This window comes from Eleginops maclovinus, chromosome 9 (genome assembly GCF_036324505.1).
Source record: "Eleginops maclovinus isolate JMC-PN-2008 ecotype Puerto Natales chromosome 9, JC_Emac_rtc_rv5, whole genome shotgun sequence".
In the NCBI taxonomy this organism is placed as follows: domain Eukaryota; kingdom Metazoa; phylum Chordata; class Actinopteri; order Perciformes; family Eleginopidae; genus Eleginops; species Eleginops maclovinus.
Window position 1 is genome coordinate 26,586,059 of NC_086357.1, and position 23,463 is coordinate 26,609,521.

General features: G+C 39.6%; 1 protein-coding gene across 1 annotated transcript in view; it reads right to left on the bottom strand.

Moving 5' to 3' along the window:
* arhgef18b (rho/rac guanine nucleotide exchange factor (GEF) 18b) overlaps positions 1-20,147 on the bottom strand; it is a 50,393-nt gene extending 30,246 nt beyond the window's left edge. The window contains 9 exon segments of the mRNA XM_063891140.1: positions 8,859-9,033; positions 9,675-9,786; positions 10,491-10,565; positions 13,179-13,233; positions 13,364-13,490; positions 14,399-14,579; positions 15,775-16,367; positions 16,552-16,706; positions 20,000-20,147. Coding sequence (XP_063747210.1) covers positions 8,859-9,033; positions 9,675-9,786; positions 10,491-10,565; positions 13,179-13,233; positions 13,364-13,490; positions 14,399-14,579; positions 15,775-16,367; positions 16,552-16,706; positions 20,000-20,075 — 1,549 coding nt within the window. The 5' untranslated portion in view covers positions 20,076-20,147.
* Between the last annotated feature and the right edge of the window lie 3,316 nt (positions 20,148-23,463).

A 23,463-nucleotide genomic window follows, 5' to 3' on the forward strand; every position in this document is an offset into this window, starting at 1 on the left:
AATCGCTCTGGCTCCTGGGACTGGTGCATCACTCTGGCTCCTGTTTGTTTACACTGTAGAAGCCAAGATCCCCCTTTATATCAGTAACAGGTTTCTCTTTCTGTCCACTGTTCTCCCTGTGCTGGAAACAAAGCTACCGTTGTCGGGTTTAAAGGGCATGACTGATTGCCTCTCTGATTACCACAGATACAATTCAAAGTTGTTTTGATAAACCAACAATAAGTTATGCCCTCTATGATTTTCCAAGTTGCTGGAAAGGGAAAACATTTTTAAAGCAGTTGCATGCTTTGAAGGTTTGACATAAGCCTTTCTTGCAGGACTCAGCTGGCCAAACAAATAAAGTAATCACTATGCAAAGTCTCCTCTCCGGTAAAAGCAGGCTGACGGGGACAGGAAACATGTGACCTTCAATGCAAAACACACACTGATGTGCATATATACATGTACACACTAAACGAGAGCTGCTTCTCTGTATAGAGGTTGTAGAAACAGGGTTGGTTATTTTGACACAGTTTGATCTAGAGCAGCTTATCGTTAAATACACACTTCAGGTGACCGCACAATATGGGTCACTCAATACTGGAAAATACAGAAAAGTCTGAATTCGAAACAGAACACAAAAACAAATTCTAATTGGGTGGGTGATATGGTCAAAGCAATTCAATCTAACCATTACTTTGACATTATAGCTCAATAATGCTATGGAAGTTAATGGTTTGCCATTGGTGCTTTCACAAAATATATACACAATGCGATAACTTTGATAAATAATCATCACTAAAGTCGATATAATGAAATGGCATCAAATAGAAGAGCTAGAAAAGGTCGGGAAAGTTCAGAAACGCCTGAATCTTTACCGCAACGCAGACTTTTAAACCAAGATTTATGCCAAATTACGTCATCCAAAATCTAAGACAATATCAAGTCTTGTTGTCACGATATTTATGTCTTCACGTTACATGACGGGGCAGCACGCTGGTGGTCTGAATCTGACTGCACATTTTGTTGACAAAGGTAGCACTCTTTTGAACATCATGACCCAACACTAGCAACTTCCACAAGCTGCTGTAAAGCCTACTGTAAAGGCCTCTATTGCTTACTCCCCTTCTGTGTGCCGTACAATGGAGACAACGACAGAAATCCTTCATCCTGTGCAGTAACGGCACTGAGAGTGAGAAGGAATACAAACTAAATGCATGTGCGTTATATTAGAGAGTAAGTGTAATCTAATTGCCCTTTTACCTTTTAGATAAAGCCCTTACGTTATTATTTCCCTTCATTTTTGATCTTTAACCTACCCCCATGAGTCTCCCTCCCTCTGGTAATAAATGAACAATTGCTGGCTGAGCCGAAGGAAAAGAAAACAGAAACTGGCTTCTGAATAATCTTCAGTGTGTCCCTCTTTGAATTGGGTCCAGCAGCACTGAACAGTTACTTTTTACAAGTGCAAACCCATTGAATCCATATGTAGACAAAGGATAGTGCATATTTCCCCCCGTAAAACACAAAATATACAGAATACAAACACTTTTCAGAAGTTTTTGCGCCGATTTTCAATCAGTTTTTTACCTTTAGATGGAAGACAAAGAAGTCAGTAAGCCAACAAACTCACCACCTGTCAAAAAGTCAGATTCAGAGATAATTTTCCACCTTATTCTCCAACTAATGTGTGATATTCCAATCTGTCTGACAGCCAGGCTCTTCAAGACCAAGTTCAACAAGCCTTCAACGTTTAATAAAGTCTACATCTACAGTAGTACATCTCCCACAAAGCCCAAACACACTGACTGGTAAAAAAAAAACTGATACCGCTTTGCTAACACAGGAAACCATAAGAGATAAAAGATGGAATAAAAAGCCTCATCATTAAAACTACATTCCTTAAAGTCAGCACTGAAGAACACAGAGTAAGCTATTTGTGATCAGGAATGTGTAGCAGAAGGGATTCAACTAAGAATTTCTGCTTAATGGGAAGTAGAGAAAGATAACTTAGATTAAGCAAGAACACTCTGTTTCTGTTCACTGATACCACAGAGCTTATCAGGAGCGACTGGTAGACCACCTCGACGTTTGGCAATAGCACAATACCAACACAGCGGTGTGGGAATGAGTGCTAAACCCATGATTAGCTCGCATTCAAGCACTTCCGGGTTCCCTCGTCTCAAAGCCAATGTTTCTCGAATAAGTTTGTGATTAGACACCTGAAATAAGGTCTGCTGTTCATATTAGTTGGCTTTTCATTCTTAGATTTTGGGTTTTGTTCTACGAGATAAAATGTGTCAGTAAATACATTTCGCTAAAAGTGGTAGCTAGCTATTGTTTAAATAAGACTATCAAATATCATTAGCCTCCTTTAGCTTAGCGATGGAGACGTGAAGTCATGTGACCGTGCTGTAGTTCCTTTATAGCCCAACATTAGCTTAGCGGTGGTGAAGTGCAGTCATGTGACCGTGCTGTAGTTCCTTTATAGCTAATGTTAGCGTTTAACTTGCTAAACAAAACTTTCAACAATAAACCTGCATTTGCCACACATCTTATTTTCTGCAATATTCCAAAAATCCAATGGAAAAATCCCATTGGCATTCAATCAAGAGAGCCCTAGTACGTCATCCCTGCACCGCTGATGTTACACCAGAAACAGAAACAGAAACAGATTAGCACAGCTTAGACATTGGGCCATCATTTTCTGTCATAGTGGTTTACTTCATCAGGTGGACGTAGTGGGCTATGGTTAACCAGCTCTGACACTCTTGAGCAACGTGATAAGATCCAGTCACTCACTCATGACAGCAGCACTGGGGTTTGCAGCTGATCCTCGGGATTCTCAGCCCTGCATCAAAACCACCACCACACCCAGCATCTGCTGACCCGTTTCACACGAAAAACACATGTGGTAGCACCGTTCAGTGACTCATTTAACTATAGAGATGGAAACAAGGTGTAGGTCACAACTGCTAAGCAAAAAAGAAGCTGATAAATACCTAGAAAGTTTACTGTGCTATAACTCTACCTCTGATAGAGAGAACGTGTTGCTTTTGTTATCTGACGGGAAAAAGAGGACTGGTTTCAGCAGGGATCCTGACAGTGGGTTTTTTCCAGGGGAAACATTCACACATACAACAGGACACTTAAAAGCTAGTTTTACCTTATTGACTTGAAACACTGCCAGGTTTAAAACTGTCTAAAAACATAGCATCCAAGACTCTTATATTTGCAAGTTTTATCGCATAACATACTAGGAAAGTACTTTACATTACTGAATAAAATGTCCTCATATTTGCTGTAGATCTTTCGGTATTTTGAAAGTTGTCAAGATTTTTTGTCAATCTTTTGTTGGAGAAACAGTAACCTTACTTTGCCGGTGTTCAAGGACCCTACGGATCCATCTGAAGCATGAGATGAGCAGCTGATAAGCTACCTTTTAATGATAGAAAAAGCATTTCCTTAACAAGAAATCTATGGTTCTCCTTTTTTAAAACGTCTTCCAGAATTTAACTGCTCCAAAGCTTAAAATAAATACATAGAGTTCAAACTGTCAGATGTTCAAGTATCACAGTTAGATGAAGGGAGAAGTGAAACAGACTTGGGGAAGTACATTCAGGTTAGGCTACCAATTCCTGTGGTTTTCCTCAAACAATTTCTGGTAAAATATAACCCACGTAAAAGCCCCATTTGCTTCAACCACTTCATATAGGTAAAAAACCTTGCTACCACAAACGAGGACAAGGGGTCCCAACCGCTATTTTTTAAAGTACATCGTTTTTTTCACAGCACCAAAAAACTGAACACCTGTTTGCTTAATATGCAAGAGGTTGCTCTTAATTGCCGAAAACAAGAAGGATAGAAGCATCGACACAGGGACAAACCCTGAAGCGTCCAGCCAACCAATGACATCATCTAGTAAAACAGGAGGAACCGGGGGATGTTTACCCAGTGGAGTGAAAAAACATCTCCTACGGGAACATTTCTCACCAAAAATAGAAGAATAACAACTAAATTAAACACCAGTAGCATGCAGACCATACTAGTGCTGCACAATCAGAATATGGACTAGTGTTATATCAAAATTGCAGTAAGCGCTATATTTGGAGTTAAATATATGAAAATATCTGAATGAAGTTTTGTAGTGCAGCAGAGAAGTGGAGCCAACTAATGAATCATGATGTATTACTATAGGTTAAGCTACCAGCAGTATTTAAAGTACCTCAAATAATCCCCACCTTTACTAAGCTCAACATTAAAGTCATGAACGAATAAATACCGTAAGTATTATAATACAATAATTAAAGTATTTTAACTGAGGTAAATATCTGAGTATCGGGTTACACACATTTTGGGGAAAAATAAGTGATTGCAATTATTTTGAGATATGGAACTGGGATATAATTCTCAAAACAAAAATTGAAGAGGATTTTAACCAGAGACATTGATTAGGTTTGTAGTATTCAATTTGTAGGCTGAAAAATCTCTGCAGCTCCAAAATCCTTAATACATTTTTTTTAAAATTCAACAGATAATTAGCATTTAACAAATATCGAGCTTGCTGAAGTTTGAAAAATTGCACTAGTCCATATTGCAATGTCAATAATTCGAATAAAAGGTGCAGCCCAATCAAAGTACTACCACTCCTGGCTAATGTTTAAAGTGTGAAAATATACTGAGAGGTTCTCATTGATCCAGTCAGACTGTAAATGTAGTAAAAGGCAGACACTCAGAGAGCAGGCATGCTGGAGGCAGAGCAGTGATGCATACAGAAGTGGTGTGCTAACAGGGAGAGATGGGTGAGACCAGAGTCAGTGGAGTGGGCTGTTATGCACCGGCAGACCTGCCAAGCACAATTAGCACCATGTGACCCAGTCCCAGAGAAAGCTTAGTCAGAACATAGAGGTAGAAGAGGAAGAAAAGCAAGCATTTGACACTCAAGAACAACAACATTTAACACATCGTGGATTATGGAGTTTCATAACACAGAGCCAAGTTAGCTGCCCAACAATAACGGAGTGGGACAGCACCAGAATAAAAACAACAGACGGTTACACACAAACGTATACATCTTTAAATGTGATCAGCTTTTACAAACCTATCAACCTCTTTTCATATTGAAGGCTCCATACTCTTACTAGATGACCTCGTGTAAAACAACAAGTTATCTCGGACGCTAAGGTTAGCTAGCAATCACCTGTGGAGCTCAAGCCCCCAGGAAGTGCGCTGGCCGTTGAAGCCGATTTTTATGAATGGCCGTAGTGGCAAAACAGTGGTACTACAGCCTCCGTGACTTCCGAAATATTTGTTCCCATTGACTTACATTAGGAAAGAGACGTCTGTAACTCAGCGTATACTTGTTTTTTTTTTAGCTAAATAAACTACCTAGCACGTACATTTGTATAGACCTGGTTTGAATTATCAATGTCTAAAAGTTGTTTAATGCGCTAAAAGCTGATTACAGAATTAAGTTCTCACTCTATTCCCTGAGCAAGAGCGGGAGATCGGAGGCGGGGCTTAAAGGAAAACTAAAGTGCGCATGCTCCATGGACCCACATACGGGTACTTTCTGAATCTAAAGTCTTCGTTTTGGGCTTCATGCACCACTGAGTAACTCTCGTAGGAATGAACGGTGTTGTATCTAGCTCTCTTTACACATCCATAGTTGAGCTCCATGCAAAGCCTGCATCCAGCATCAAAAGACTAACTCCTCATAGAGGCACACAAAGTGGAACTGGAGGGAAGTTGTGCAAAATGAAAACACAAAAACACACCTCTTCAATCTGTTCTGTTGTTGTTTTTACTTTGAGCTCGTTAAAGCTAACTCTTTAGCTTGTTTTTTTCAAATAGAAGCGGTTGTAGGCGCTAGCAACAAGTGGCTAACAGTTAGCTAGCTTAAGAGTAACTGAGATTTAATTTGAGCCATTTTCTGAATATTCACTATAAAGGAAACTTTAGAAGTGGATTCCCCTTGGTAACACACTGACTCAATGTTGACACACACAAAGAATTCAGAATAAAAAACCTGTTGTTGGCTATATAATTAGCATTTAGCATCATAGCTAACGGCCAGGATGCCCTGAAAAGTCCCATTGAGAAACAACGGGAGTGATCCACCTGATCCCGCTACACGGGCTGCCTCTTACCGGGTTTATCCGAATCAGCTGCATCCGAGAACCACACGTATCCTGCCGGTGAGATAGACACACCACTTTGGCCATTGAGATCAACAGCAACAAGTATCCCACATTTTCGGTTTTGTCCAGTTTTTGTTGTCCTCCTCTCACTGGGAACAATCTCTGGCATACAAACGGTGCATTCCACAGGCTGCTTCTCCTCTGTGGGCTGAATCCCCACAGGGCTGCTTACAATTAAAGGGACACTGCCTGGTTTTCTCACGCCTCTGTACTGAGTGCACTGTGATCATGCACAACAAGTGTCAAAATGTAGGATTTGTAACTTAATTTTTTGCAATAATTCAACTGTTATTACAGTGTACACTTTGAGCAATATTCATTATGGATACCATTGTTATTGATACACATTTGTCAGTATTATAACATACATATTTTATTATTGTATCTATTTATATCTATTTTTTATTTGATCATTTTCTTCAACTGTCAAATTGGACTTGAATTGCATTAAGAATGGCATTAAAAAAGTCATTCAAAATGTGGTTAGCTGTAGGATCAAAGATAGCAACAATTATATTAAGGGAAGAAATATGTTGTTTAATATTTGAGTGTTTATTTAATATTTTATTCTATTTATGTTTCACTATTGAGCAACTGTCATTAGCCCCAATTTCCCCCTGAAAGTATTCTGATTCTGATAATTCATGAATTGATTGGTTTATTGTTGTAGTGCAATGTGCACTTTTTATAAAAGCTATAAATATTCTTATTTTGTCTTATTTAATTTTATTCAAAAATGGAGCTACTGATACGAAACCCATCCATCATTTCCCTTAGGGGTAAATAAAGTACTCTGATCCTCAATAACTCACCAGCCCTGCTTGATGAATGGGGAATGACCTCATAGGTAAAGTAAGAGAGATAGATGTGATATTGCTTTCTGGTTAATGTCCAGAAGAAGCAGCGCAGCAGTCTGAATCACCCTAGCTGTGTGGTGCCCTGTGCTTTGAAATATGCCAGAACAACTTTGTTTAATAAGCACCGTATTAAAAACAATCGTACATTATACCCCCTCCTGCCGGACAGCAGGATTTATAAATGTCCTATGTCCTTTGTCTCCCACCGAATTGAAGGATTAGTGTATTAGGTAGCAGAGTATGAAGTGGAAGTACAGTATGACTAAATGCTCCTCTCCTGCCACTGCTGGAAACAGTCCAGTTTGAAGAAATGGAAATGGGACTAACATTTTGAACAGTTCTGTTTTTTGTTGTTGTTTTTTTATCTGAAACTCCACTTGTTGATGTGAAATTCACCAGCAACAGACCACATGGCTTACGAGAAGTCTCCGATTTACAGCAAATTCAGCACGTGTGTGGCATAAGTCTGGCTGCGTCATAAGGAAATGAGATAGTAAATAACTGTAAAGAATCATTTTAATGAATCGGTCATACTCCTGCTGTTTCCAACTGTATCACAGTCGTTCTGTGGATCAGAGTTTAAACAGTGTGCTCTAATAACACTTTGGCATGTCATTACTCTGCTAATGCAGCCTTATCAGCGGACATGCAGGAGTGGCAAAGGAAAAAGGAGCCGCAGCAGGGTAATAAAATGTCGAACGGACACACAAAGCAGTGGCTGGTCCTGACAAAACAACCCAGCACACACAAAAAAATCACAGAAAGCATGAAGACATTTTCAGGCCAGAGCAACACATGTCATGCATGCTGAGGATTCACATAAACAGCTGTCAGGCCGTGGTGCTAATAAACCAGATAACACATCCAAACAAGTGCAAAAGTAAGAGCTGCAGGGTGGAAGAAACATGCAGAAAGGATTGCAGTGTGAGAAGATTTATGAAGAGGAACTAAAACATGCTAAAAGAAAAGCTGGGATCAATATGAAATATGGTGTGTACTGTGGGTATCACTTTCTGACATATTTCTGAAGACAGAGTGAAACTTGGCTATTTTAAATGCCATAAAAGAGGACTGTGCAAATTGCTAAAAGTCAGGCATCGATTTGTATTCATTAATATACAGTAAAAGCCTTACTTTGTATTAAAATGTAGTAAATCAGTCGTTCAAAAGCCTTCAAAATGCTAATGCATCAAAAGCATTGCTAATCAATTGGCAAAAACAATCTCAATTTATGTTACAGTTAATATATATATATATATACTTTCAGTTTTTGTTTACTATAAATGTGGGCTGAACTTTAATTCAGAATGGCCTAACAAAAATAATTCAACATTTTAAATATCCCTTTCCTTCAGCTGTAGCGACCCTGTGTAATCTCCAACATATGAATTAATAATAACAAATATGAAATAAGTTAGAAAAAGTCATACCTATTTAATTATGTCCTGCATAATCCTTAAATATTCTTTAAATATGGTTTCTGATTGTGTTATTACCAGGGGTATTTGTTTGCCAGGGCTCTTGAATGCTTCGTCAAGTGTACTGAATGTCATAAAGTGAGAAGTAGCCACACCTCAAAAGAGTATTTACATATTTCCTGCATAATTCTTCCATATTTTGTGATTTAATAAAGTTCTGGGTGTGTGATAGTGTGTGTTTTGGGCGGTGTTTGTCTGCTGGTGTGCTTGAGTTCTCCAACCTGTGTGTGGGCCAACATACATGCATTAACGTGTGTACAAATAGTGGGGAGTGTGTTTGTATGTGTGAGCGCAGCATCTGTGTCATGCTCTCTGCGACTGCTGCAGGTTGTGGTGTTACTCACTCATGCACTGCAGGCCATGCTTCCTCTGCAGACTCTTGCTGCACAGAGAGCAGGTGGCACAGCTGGAGAAAGAACCCGGCACCAGATCATGGCTGTTACTCCTCCTCCTGCTGCCACACTCTCTCTCCTTCCCCTTCTCCTTCTCCTTTTGATGCTCTTTCTCTCGGTTCTTACCCTGCAGAGGAACAACAGGAGAGGGTTTGACATGCAAATGTGTGTGTTCTCTTTCACTTTGTTACACAATGCATGGCTGGGGATGTGTGAGATTGCATAAGCATGTCAGAGGTGGCATATAGAACCGGGTTTGTGTAAGTAGATTAGTGACTTGTGTTGCACACCAGTGTAACAACACTGCTCGATTTGTTCTTTTGATGCACATCATTCTTAGCTTTTAAAACTGCAGAATGCAATTTAATCGCACCACAGAAATAACATTTTCATTTTCATTATAATATAATGTACAGTAAACTGTTGTATCAATGTGCGTTTATTATTATTACTATTATAAAATAGTCTATTATTATTATTATTATTATTTAACTATTTATATTTATTAATATGCAGGTATTCACATTGTATGTCTAACTATAACTGAAAATAGTTATACTTGTGTTTTAAAACAGTAACTTGTCATTTGAAGTGGGCTTTTTCTTACTTTGGACCATTCCTTATAACGGATTTCGTATTTTAAAATGCATTTTAGCACGTATTTGCTACCTTTAAAATCTCTTTATAACGATGATAAGGTTTCCTATTCCATTGCATGTCAGGCAGCGTGTTTTCTTGCAGTATGAGTTCAAAGGGCCACCTGTTTACCTTATCTTTGTTGAAGGAGCCAGTCACTCTGTTCCTCAGGGAGCTGAGCGTCCTCTTCACCTTGGTGCCTTTCTCCACCTTCTCTGTTCGATCCTCCTCTTCTGGAACATTCCTGGTTAAAGAAGCAGAGAAGGATTCAAAAACATAAAGGAAATACACAGAAAAGCTGTGAATTGTTTTGATCTGACAGAATGTATTCATTGCAAACAGCTTTGATAATCATTGATATTTATTGAACATGTCTTGTATTTGATTATCTTTATATGTTTTAAAGATTTAATACATTTATCTATTTATTGTTATTATATATGATTTCTATCAGTCTACTTAAGTTTAATTAGGCACAATGCACATACAAAAAATGCTGTAATTGCGTAAGAGGCTTTTAAAAAATCTATAGTTCATTTAGATGTTTCAGGATACAAGACAAAAAACAGATAACATTTGAAAAACACAAATAAAATACTTGCAAAAAAACTCAAAACATTCACATTGAATAGAAACAGGGCAGCAGGAATAAGTGATTTTGATTCATTGTAAAAGTGAATGCTATTTGACTGTTGTAATGAACAGAAACCACATCATTGCAGAACCAAGTGCAGCGTCTACTGAACTGAAACCTAAAGTGCACAAATCATGCAAATCTTTCTACTTTCACATTAACTATAATGTTCAAAAAAACACATTATTTCCTTAAAAATGACTTAGAGCATGTTATCATGTGGGAAATGTTACCTTCATCCAAAACGTCTCCCATGAAAGTGAAAATGTCTGCAGCGTTAGTGGTGAGAGAGCCGTGATGAGGACGGTACTTACTCATTGGAGAGGAACTCGTACCAGGTTACACTTCCTGTAACTTTGGAATCCGACCTGCTGTTCCTCTGCTTCGCTCTGTGGAGGAAAATGAAGGTTTGACCAACATAGGCCAAATATTAACCATAAATACCCATAAGAGGCTTTTAAAGCAGCAGATAACCTGGTTTAGCAAAGAGGTGCACCTTCAAACTGATGTGTTTCACTCAGGCAGACCACATGTTGTGTTAGGGGAAGCAAACCTCAACCTTTTATTTTGTTAAATAAGATATAAAGGGACCAAAAACGGCCCCCATTTCTTTTGTTCGGTGAGAAACACAAAAAAAATAGTGATCAAAACACCCTTTCACGGGATGATCAAACTGTGTTAGGGCCAGAACAGGCACATGCAAAGACACGTGCCAAAAACATGCACACACGCACACACGCACACATGCACAGACACACACACACACACACACACACACACACACACACACACACACACACACACACACACACACGCACAAGCGGTGCTCCCCCTGGATCTGCAGACCTCCCTCTCCTGTTTACTCACCCGTGGTACAGCTTCAGCTCCTGCAGAACTTTCTGTACCATCAGCCTGAGACAAACAAGACACTGAGGCTGAGTGTGGGGGAGGAGAGGGGGAGAGGAGAGGAGGAGAGGACACAAGAGAAGAAGACTGGATGACAGAGGAGACAAGGGGAGGACAAAGGAGAGCAGATGAGGACAGTTGAGAAAGGGAGGAGGATACGGTGGGAAGAGAAGAGGTGGAAAGGAGATGAAAGGACAAGAAGAGATGAAGAGGAAAATAGAGGACATAAGAAAGGGGATGATGCTAGGACATAGGAAAGGAGAAGACAGGAGGAGAGGAAGTGAGGAAAGGACAAAGAATTACTAAGGAGAGGAGATGAGAGGAGAGAAAGGGAGGAGAGATGAGAGTACAAGAGGAGAGGAGGAAAGGAGATGAAATGGGAGTAGATGAGGAAATGAGTAAAGGAGATAATAGGAAAGGACAGAGGAGAGAAGGGATGAAGACGAAAGGAGACAATAGCAAACAAGAGGAGATGAGAGGAGGGAGGACCAAGCAGAGGAGAGGAGGGGAAAGAAAGGGAAAGTAGGAGACCAGAGGAGGTGAAGAAAGGACAAAGAAGGAAAGAGGAGAAGAAACTAAAGAAGATGAGGGGTGGACAGAGGAGCGGAAACAAGAGGTGAGGAGGAGAAATTGGAGGAGACCAGAGGAGATGAGGTAAGGAAAGGAGGAAAGGAGGTGAGGAGGAGAGTAGAGGGCGAGACTGCTAGGAGCTAGGTGTCATACTGTGATTTAGTGAGGAATCCTCCCTTGTCTGCTGCGTCCCCACACACACACACACACACACACACACACACACACACACACACACACACACACACACACACACACACACACACACACACACACACACACACACACACACACACACAAAGGGGCCATCTAAGGAGCTGGTGGAGGACTGTGGGAGGAGGAGGTTGCAGCAGACGTATGACATGGAGCAGAGATGTCAGGGGGGAGTCAGGGAGGGAAGCCCTCCCTCCTCCCTCCTGTGGGAGACAGCTGTACCAGACCACAGAGATTTACGGCCACAGAACAGAATGTGAACTATTGTAATGACCAGAGAGAGCTGCAGGTAGGATTTACAGACATTTACATCTTTATTTATCTGGTATTTATTTTAAATATCTGTCAAAATGAGCGTTGTACCACTTATACGTTAGAGCTGGATCCGGCTTACCTTGAACCAGCCCTTAGTTACCCTGCTTAGACTGTCTGAGGGGGGTTACCTCTCCTCTCCTTCTTCTCTTCCTCTATCTGTATGCACTCATGTCCATGAATGCATCTTACTAGCTCAGCATCATCAGGAGGTTTTGTGTCTCCTCTTGCAGGTAGCCAGTATTAGACGTCTAAGTAATGAGTCCTTGTCCTGCCTGATGCTAGCTTTCTTTTTTTTTGGCGATACCTGAAAGATTGCTGACATCCTGAATCAATACATCGACCCCAGCCCCGTGCATTCAACATGTGGATCGTTGGGAAAGATGCTTAAGCGCTATATAAGTACAGTCCATTTACCATTGACCATCCATCTTTTTTCATATACTGTACATAAACAGTCTGGGTCCACATCTGTGTTGTATTTCATTCTCTTTTTAGAGTATAAACTCCATGAATCAGCCTACCTTAATACCATATAGATGTTGTCTCTTTTTCAAACCATGTCATCTACAGTGAATCTGAATTGTTGCCATCAAATCTGATGTTTAATTGGTTTGGACTGAAGCACTCGAGTGTGTCCACAGTCAATCCTCATATTACTGTATATCCAAAGTTGAATAATTCATAGTGTATCGTCAGTATTACGGTCTTCTACTTCTTATTTATGCTACATTATAGCGTGCTAGCGTCCCCTTTCCTTTTCCTACAATGAACATTTCAATGTGAGACGAGGACAGGATTTCTGATTCTGAATCCCAGATCAAATGTCCACTAAAGGCTCTTGAACATATTGTCTTTGGTGAATGCTTGTCCTTGTTGATTGTGTAAAAGATTCCCGACTTGAACTGATAATAAAGTATGACTGGACGTTAGAAAAAGTGTATAAGGTGTGTGTGTGTTGTGTGTGTGTAACTCCAGCTGAAGATTCTATGCAGACTCACATGTGGCTCTGGTCTTCAGTGGAGTGGAGGTTTTCTTCAGGGTCGAACTCCTCTGCTGCAGGAGAAACAAAAGGTCAGCTATGATGAAACAGCTGCTGAGTGTAAAACACATTTCCTCACACACACACACACACACACACACACACACACACACACACACACACACACACACACTGCCCCGTCACCTCCTGCCGCCCTGGCTGCCTGTTTGGACGTATGCACAACACGGGAGATGTGAGCGGCTCGGGAACACTCGTCCGTGGCCAGGATCTCCGAGCGGGAGTACAGATGTCTGCCGGGAACTCCGCCGGCCTGAGAGCGCGGAGAATAAACACACATGAGCCTCACGTGCAGCACAGATCTGTTCTACCTCCACTCCCCAACACACAGCTACTTATGATGATTACTCTTCCTAACAGTAGAGCCAGGAGGAACTCGGAGCTGATGCTAATCAAACACACTGATGTGCCGGCAGTTTAAAAAGTATTTCACTGAAGCTATCAATTAAGTGTTGTTGTTTTTGAGATTCACTTTGAGGGTTTTCTCAAGTTGAAATCTTTGGTTTAGCCAACTGCGATTGCTTAGACACTAAAGGCCGTTTTCAGTAGAAAATATACAATAAAGCACTTTTTATTATTTCGTGTTTTATTTAACATCACACAAAGGCTCAGCGTTATTTAGTTTCAAATATCCAAGTTTTCAACCATCAGCCTTTTCCCTTAAAAGAAAAGTGTTATTATTTTGTTATTAATGTGGTACTAATTGGCAAAAAATCCCATTAAAATCCCAATCACAACATATGTTCCTTACCGTTTAATTTCCTGAAGTTTAATCTGAAGTTTAAACTTAGACTAGTTGGCTCCAAGTAAGAAAACACTCAGAAAATGGAATTCCCCTCTACATTATTAGAGCCATTTAAAATTGGCTTCACTTCAAATAACATGGCAATCTGTTGCTTGTTTGTTTCAGGAAGTTTGAACTTTTTCTTTTTCTAAGTATGTTTAACTAACTAAAGGGTAATTTTGCTGTGGTTTAAATGTCATTGTTATGTTATCAATAGCTTGCAAGTTTGCCAAAACCTCCGTTTCCAGCTAATTCAGTTTTTAAGGTCTTATGTCTTCAATGGAAACCAGTGGGTGTGAATTTGTGCATGGAGTTTTTCTCTTAAATTTAGATTTTTAGACAACAATCTGTGTAATATGTCACTGTTGTTTTGCTACCATGCTGGTGAGCCTGGCTCTGGGACAGGGGGCCGTCGTCCTGCAGACTTCTGTCTCCTCTCCGGGACTCGAGCCGTAGGTTTGCTGCTCGGAGGACGGGAAGAAACCTTTCTGTCCCTCTTCCTCGTCATCGTCCTCTCTATCTCCATCGCTGTCCGTGGCCATGGTGTCCAGACTCAGCCTGGTAGAACACACACACACACACACACACACACACACACACACACACACACACACACACACACACACACACACACACACACACACACACACACACACACACACACACACACACACACACACACACAGCGCAGAGGGTTCAACAGAAGTACAAATCTTGAATTAAAAACTGTTAATTTGGTAAAACAAAACACGTGTTATAGTATTTCTAACTGGTATTGAACTGGGAGGAACACACATTCTGATTCTTATATATTAAAGCACTTATACCACTTAATAATAATATTCTTTTTCAAGTAAAAGTCCTGCATTCCTGAATAGTCGGGAAAATGTACTTACGTTATTAAATGTGAAAGTGGTTATATAATAAATTACAAGGTTTCAAGGTTACTAGCAAACATTGTGCTATTAGATTATTATTTTCTCAATTTATCAGATTTTTCCCCTGTAAATATAGATAAAACTGTGGGAAATGAAATGAAAGTGAAATTACTCAGAGCTCAAGCGACAACTTCAAAAACTAAAGCAGCAAAACTTCACATCTGATAGGCTGAAAAAATATTCTGGGTGAAAACAGCTTAAAAATGTGTGGCTGTAGTCAAATACTTCAATTTGTAAAGTAACTAAAACCGTGAATTAAAAGCAGAAACGGTCAAATATATTCCTGAAATGTCGTAATGTTTGAAAAGAAACAAGTCAACTAAAGTACAAGTATCTCAAAAACAAAACAAAACATTTGAGAAGGACTCTGTGACCTGAGTTTATTCTTGAGTTGTTTGTCGGTGGTATTTTAGTGCACTGTTTATATTCATACGACAAATTAGCCTCGACTGCATTACTTAACAAGCTGTGGTGTAACACCAAGTACACCACCAGACACACAGAGCTCCGCTGCAGGACAGAAACAGGTTCATTTTTGTTTTCCAACATTAAGAACTGTAACTTTCAGGTAAAACCTTTTTGACTTTTTTCGTAGTCAACCACTAACACTGCAAACTACAGTTTTGGGCTTAAAAGGAACATCACTATCAGTTCAAAGCCTGTTTTTGGTATAGCTTTCGACCTGATTTCTAATTAGGGTAGTGTTGCTGCTGTTCAACCTGCAGTAAATAGAACACACTTTTTGAAGCGGCTTCTCCAACAGTTATAGATTGCTCTTTCTAAAGCTTTCCAATCTTTCCAATCATATACCTCACCTCCTCCCCAGGGTAATGGGGGACATGGGGACCCCCAAGCTGTGCCTCCGAGACGTAGACATTGACCGGACCAGGATAGGGAAGCTGTCCTCGTCCAACTCTCCGTCTAAATCCACATCGTCCTTCTCCTTCACTTCCTGTGATCCTGTTAGTCCTTTAGCCGTCTCCATTGACCCCAGCAGTCCGTTCAGATTAATGGTCAGGCTGAGTCCTACTGCAGGACCCGAGGACTCATCGCTGTCGATGATGCAACCTGGGAGTAACTTCGGCCTCAGCTGAGTGACCACAAAGTTCTGATGGAGTTCCTCTGCAGGGTGGATGTAGAAGGGGGAAGTTGGTGTATTGACTCGAGGGGAGAGTGTGCTCAGAGAAGTGTGTGTCGGCGGTTTGGTGTCTGTGTTTGAGAAAACCTGGAAGCCGACAGTTAGGGGGTTTCTCTCTGTGGATGCAGTAGAAGAAGCCGGTATGCCTCCCGTCAGGTCTTTAAAGTACTCCGAGTCTTTGAAAGAAGAGCTTAGGGCCAGCAGGTCCTCCACACTGCTGCTCACCTCCACAAAGGGACAGTCGTAATCGCTCACTACTGAACACGCGTCCTGCAGATCAGAAAGGATGGAGCCAGGAAACAGAGGAGAGAGGGTTAGATGAGATACATATATATATTCTAAACATCGATGCAACAGATTGAAGTATATCCTTAGAAATGCCCTGGTTCTGATGATCTATTAATATACAGCCAGACTCATGAGCCAAAGAATAAAAACTAATAAGGAGCTTTACCTGGTCTTTGTTGGAGCTCCCAAAGAAGGCATCCTCAGCGATGGAGGGGGGGCACAGTGAGTTGGAGGAGCCCGTGCCGTCCGGAGTTTGAGGCCGGACACTGAGAGAGGCACTGGGAGACCCACAGGGTGCACTGCATGGTTTACACTCTGACGCTGGAAAATAATCAATAATTGATCAAAATGTTATTGCAAACTTCATCAGTAACACATTAAGAGGAAGACACCAGTGACATCAATTTAAGACATATTGTGCATGATGGCATTTACTTTTCCTTTAGTGTCATAGTACTTCCCCCACCTCTGCAGGCAGCCAGATATATTTATTTTATTAATAAATCAGTCCGGGGGCTGCAGGGAGTATTTGTTTGCGTTTGAATCGCTCTTGTGTTAAGTGTAAACTCAGACACTGGGACTCTACTTGATGCTGTCCTGTGTTGCTGCTGTAGCCTTTTATGGTTTGCCTCTTATATCTGCTAATACATCACACAGGGGTGTAACATCAGTGTGTGTGTGTGTGTGTGTGTGTGTGTGTGTGTGTGTGTGTGTGTGTGTGTGTGTGTGTGTGTGTGTGTGTGTGTGTGTGTCCATAACCGTTTTGGCACTGTCATAGTCAGCTGTTTTCCCCACAGTGGCTCCACATATAACAAAGGGTGGTCTGGAAATTTATGTCTGAACTACCGACTAATAAATCACCAATTTACATTAACGCATTGCCTTAAATGTATTATAATTTTACACTTAAAATGTACTTATAATTAGACTTAATGCACTTTATATAACTTTTAATTTATCTCTTTAATATTGTTTACTCATTACTTCATAAATCTTTGAAAGAAAAGTTTTGATTTAGTGTTATACGTGTAATTGACTTCATTTAGCTTTACAAATGCCCAAACACAAATTAATTACTATACTTAATCTCCAAAACAAACAATATCTGCAATATATACTTACAAATCTACGTCTTAATGTTAAACACTGGAGGGCGTAGCTACGAGCTAACCGCTAACATTAGCTTAGCTTGTAGCTAGCTCTGATAACTTAAGATCCAGACGGTTCAAATAAAGAGTTATTGAAAAATAAAGACAAACATGGCTTAAAACTACATGAAAAGTAAACGTATGACAGCTACTGGAAGACACCTCTGATGCTTTTATCCAAACATAGCAAGGTCCAACTTTCCATAGCAGGGACCTAGGCTAGTTTCAGCACCATTAGCATATGGCCAATACACTGCAGATAGCAAAGTGGATTTTATATCATATTTCCTGTTTTTAAACCTGCTTTTTTAATATTTAATATTTAGAAATGTGTTAAGTCACTTTGTGTAATGTGAAAAGGGAATATTAAACCATCACAGGGCACCAAATGAAACATATTTCAATTCATTTCACACAATTTTCTCTGATTTTGAAATGTTGGATAACCCAAGAAAATATCAAACATACAGTAGGTCTAGTCCTCTTTTAAATAGTATACCTTTCAATTAATACAAATAGGCCGGCAAGTTCCAAGTAATGACAAGCCCAAAGTCAAGTCCAAATTTAAGAATGACAAGTCAAGACTTAATAAAAAAGTAAACTGGGTAAAAGCAATTGTATGAAAGCTCCTGGCCGATTTCAGAACAACACATGAACCGTTATCTCAATTAAAATAACACATTTCTCCTGTTTTTACATAGTTGTAAATATTTTAGATAATGTAAGTGCTCAATTCAACAGCATACATGACACATGTCTCCTGACTTTATGATTTAAATGTGGAAATGTTTGATATTATACTTTTACATCTCTATAAATAGGCTTCTTCGAATCTATGTAGTAAGTTTACACACAATGCTATGTGATAAAAGCAAATGACAGATGTGTGAACTACAGTATATTAGTGTTGGCTTTGAAAAATAGGAATAAGAAGATCTTTGAGCAAATGTCAAAAGAAGGAAATGAGGGCACATGTTCACCACGCAGCGTACATATGGTGCACACACATCTAGATGACAATCACAAGAGGAACCTGATCATCATATGAGACGGTCACTTGATTAGCACAATGATATGCCCATCACAAAGTAGGCCTACACACATTTTAAACATGTGTTTTCAGCAGAGACAGAAGTACAATAAACACCTCTTTATGTGGTGTGAACACAAACACACACACACACTGAGCTCATATATTCTCAGGTGCAAAATAAGCAAATGACAAGTTGAAAATCACACTTGTAAGTCACGTAACAAAAATATATGATTCAAATAAAAGTGTTTGGATTAAGGTCACAGTGAGGTCACAGTCTGGTGTGAGCTATTCACTGTGTGTGTGTGTGTGTGTGTGTGTGTGTGTGTGTGTGTGTGTGTGTGTGTGTGTGTGTGTGTGTGTGTGTGTGTGTGTGTGTGTGTGTGTGTGTGTGTGTGTGTGTGTGTGTGTGTGTGACAGCAGGTGAAAACAGAACACAGAGGCTGTTAGATCTGAGGTCGTAGCACACATCAAAACAACATCTCACAGATCCCCTTTAATCAGAAATCCGTCTGACTACAGTTTCAAAGCAGTGAGGTCGGCTGAAGCAAAATGGAAACATCCTACACGGCTTCTTCATGTCTAAAAAAATGATAATCCACAGATAAATAACTGCATGGCAGCATACAGCTTGACATAATTCAAGCTCTGCATGTTATAGAGTACAATCAGCAGAAGTGTAGTGTGCAGAATAGCTCCATTTGTCTGTTATTTTTCAGATGTTCTTAATGGATTTGTCTAATGCTACACCAAACCTCATTCAAAAAACACTCCATTTTGGCTCTACATGTTACGGTGGCACAACATTTAAAATATGCAATGCATAATCAAAGGTTTATTTTTCCAATTATACTGTCGACGCATGGGGACATTTGTGTATTTTCACATCTTGTACAAGTAGGTTTAGTACTGTACTTTTTACTCCATCACAGTTTTTTGAGCTACTGTTACTTTACAGATTCAGATTATATAAATGTATAAAGAAATTAAAACAAGCTCCAACTTGACCAGATGTGATAGACACATTAAAGCAATCAATGATCTAGTAATTTACAATATATATGATTCTGAAATGGGCCAAAATAAGTACTTTTCTTTAAGGTTGTTGTATTGATGCCAATACTTTGGTACTTTTACTTAATTAAGATTTTTATTCTGAAGTTTTACTAACAGGGTTTTATTACAGTTGACTTCTTCTACTGCTCCCTAAACAATGCACCGGGTTAGAAATGACTCACTGTACTTGTTATAAAAAAATCTCATTTCGTTCTCAGCAGCCATCATTTACCACAAGCCCCAAATCAGATAAAAAAGTTAGACAACAGCCGATAAAAAGGCAGATCCAGACCACAACCTAGGATACCTGTCTTATGATTTCCCGCTCAATTTTTCCTCTTAAACAAACAATGAGAAATCTGAGTATAAAGCACTACCTCTCTTGAAGGACCATCTCTTCATCCAGAGTTTGGAGAAGGAGGGCCAGGAGTGGTTGAGAGGAGAGTCCGCCATACGAGCAGTGCAGTGGGGAGGCCAGCATGAACTGGAGCTCCTCACAGTGGAGCACCCAGCGAGAGGAGAGGGGAGGGAGGGAGGAGAGAGAGGGGGAGAGTCCAAGGGAAGCAATAAGGAGCCTCTGGTTGGGGATTACCTCCCGAGAGACAGAACAAAGAGCAGCATAGCAAAAAAATGTAAAAACGTGACAGTGGGAAAAGACAAAGGAGGTGTGATCTTGTTTTTCGGTTGAAATTGTTCACGTTGTTGTTGTTTTTTTTATATATATATGACTGTGTAACACAAGTTACTCTTTCTGTTTTACTTTCAGACAAAAACAGGCATGTCCCAAGTCAGGACGGTCAAGTCCAAAGTCAAGACTGACAAGATCCAAGTCAAATCCCAAGTTCATTTCCAAATCAAGCCTAATACGTTCCAAGTCAAGACTGGCCAGTCTCAAGTCAAGTCCCAAAGTCAAGAGCGACAAGGCCCAGGTCAAAATCCAAGTCAATTCCCAAATCTGGACTCTGGAATCTGGTCAAAAAAGCCAATTCCCAAGTCAATAATGTCCTAAAGACTGAGTCAAGTCCCTGATCAAGACAGGTAAGTTCAAAGTCTTAAAATCTCAAGTTTCCAGTCCTTAACGAGTCACAAGGTGCATCTGTTTGCAATTTACGTTACAGGGGGAATTAAGTTTGCTGAAGTGACTTGCTGGAAGTGAGTAGCGTTTACGTTAGTTGACTCGAAAACAAAAGGGGTTTTATATGTGCCTTGCTCTGGTGTTAAAGTCCAAGTCTAGTAGCGAGTATGCAAGGTTTAGTCAAGCTGAGTCATATGTCAATCGAATTTTTCACTTGAGTCCACACATCGGACGACAAGATACCAATGAGGAGAGCAGAGAGAAGTGTTTCCACTGTGAGCAGAGAGGAAGTTGAGTGTATTTGAATTTGAATTAAATGCCTTAAAAAGACATGTTTAGTGTTTTTCACCAACTTTAAGATGTCATTGTGTCAGGGAAATAGAACAAAAACAAAAAAGAGGAAGGAAGTGAACGCAATGAAAAATAAAATGATTCATGTAGGTTCTGTGTCATAGCGGCACAGCAGCACATCCACGAGAACAAGAAAAGTGAAGTATTTAAAATAAAAAGTATAGAGGATAACACAGAGGAGAGAGGAGAGTTTCTCAGCTTCTAGAGCCTGACAATTGTTGCAACGTGCTTCTAAATGTGTGCAAGTGTAACTACGGATGACTGTCAAACTCAGCTCACTGCACATCAAGAGGAAAAGTCTTCTTACTTTCCCACAGACAGAGGAGGAGGCTGCACACAGAAATGCTCTCACACAGAACTCTGCTGCAGAAACACCTCACATTTCAAACAATGCAAGGACAGAAAGGGGCCCTTTTTGTGCAGAAAACCCCAAAGAAAAGCAACTTAAACTCTACTTACATGTGATGATGGTGGCAGGTGGCGGGCGGTGTGTGAGTCCTGTAAACATGCAGCACGGAGGAGAAAAGGTTATTGAAAGTCTAAAAAAGGTCTGAGGTTGTGAACGTCGGCCTCACACTGACTGCAGAGCCACAGGAGTTAACTTCGCTTCCTCTTTCGGCAAATGACGCACTGCTGTTTCACACACCGCTGCTGCTGCTGCTTTACAATGTGTCAATAGTAGAGTTACACTACAGCTTAACGTTGTACCAAGGCATTATCTTGTCATACTTACTTGAGTATTTCTTTCAGGTATACTTCAAATCCACTTACAACTCATATTAAAAACTCACAGTTGGTAGCTACTTTTTACACATACTTTTTGCTGATTGCCAAACTAGATTTGATCATATTTGATTGAATTAGATGTAGTTAATTGATCTCAAATTGGGTAATTGTGTTGGTACAGCAGCATGTAAACAAGGCATTGCACACGTATTTAATTTATTTAAGGATCCGCTGTACTTCTGCTTAAGTAACATTTTAAAAATCAGAACTTTTAGTTGTAAAGGTGTATTTTAAGACCAACAAACATCTTATTTTACTTAAGTAAAGGATCAGGATACTCTGAAAACCACACACACACTTTTAGAAACATTTTAATGCAACATAGATTAAACTTCATGCTTCAGTGCACCCTGCAGTACCTCATGACCTCGTTTAGTCTGATGTGTGTTATTGATGTGTGTTCTGTGTTGTGTATCTTCGAGTTTTGCAGCTCAGTGTTTCTGCAGAGCTGGGAGAGACTTTGTGAAGAGGAACTTGCTGCATCTGCGGTGGTTTCATCACTTTCATGCTCCAGCGCCATCTTCAATCAGAGATCTGACTGTAGTGTGTGAATGAACACAGATTACACTAGGAGATGCACATCAGTGGTGTTAGAATGCAGTGAGTATGATTTAATTTGAGCTCTGTGTGTAAAATATAACTGTTTGCATGTGCAGTGTGCAGGAAAGCTCCGTGTGTGTGTTATTTCTTCAGTTTTTCTTCATGGATTTACTGGATGCTACACCAAGCTTCATTCAAAAGACTCCATTTAAGCTCTACATGTTAAAGGGACACACAAAGGGATGGAATTTAACTAAGTACATTTACTCGAGTAGACTTCTAAAGCACGTTACTTGAGTACTTTCATTTTATGCTACCGTACACTTAGACTCTACAACGCTTCAGAAGCCAGAATTGTTATTTTTACTCAAGCTTCAGTTACTGAACGGATTCAGATTATTAGCTAATGTGAAATATAAATGAGCTATTAAATAAAAATTGACATATTTTTAGGTTAGAATAGTCAACAGCAAACTATGGAGTAACTAAAATTAGTGTTATCATGTCATGTTGTACCAGTTATTTAATATATATAAGTATTTTGATGCCAATACTTGTGTCCTTTTACTCTTACTATTTGTATTTATTGACAATTCAGTAGTGCATTTTTACTTGTGGTAGCATAGCACAGTTGAAAATAGTCCATCAAAAGTTTTACGTGGGTAATGAAGGCGAGCACTATCAGAGAAACTGTTCTTAAAATATAAATAACTGAATTAATAACTCATTGATATACTCCTTTTATATCATATAATTTGCATTATTATCACAGCATCATAACTTTTAATCAGTATAGTAATGTTGTATGTGGTAAAGGTGGATGTGATATGTAAATATTGTGGAATTCATATGAGAGTATCTGTCAAAAACTGTAGTCAAGATAGAGTATTAAGTGGCATAAAATGGAAATAAAATACTATATTTGTTCCTTTTTTTACATACAAAATAATGCTTTTTGAACTAAGGCATACCATTAGTTTTTTTTTACACTTAAACTGCCTGTAAAGTTTAAGTGAAGCATATCAAATCAACAAGTAAATAGCAATAAATAAACAAATTCCATTTTTCAGGATACCTTGCCAGAGTCAG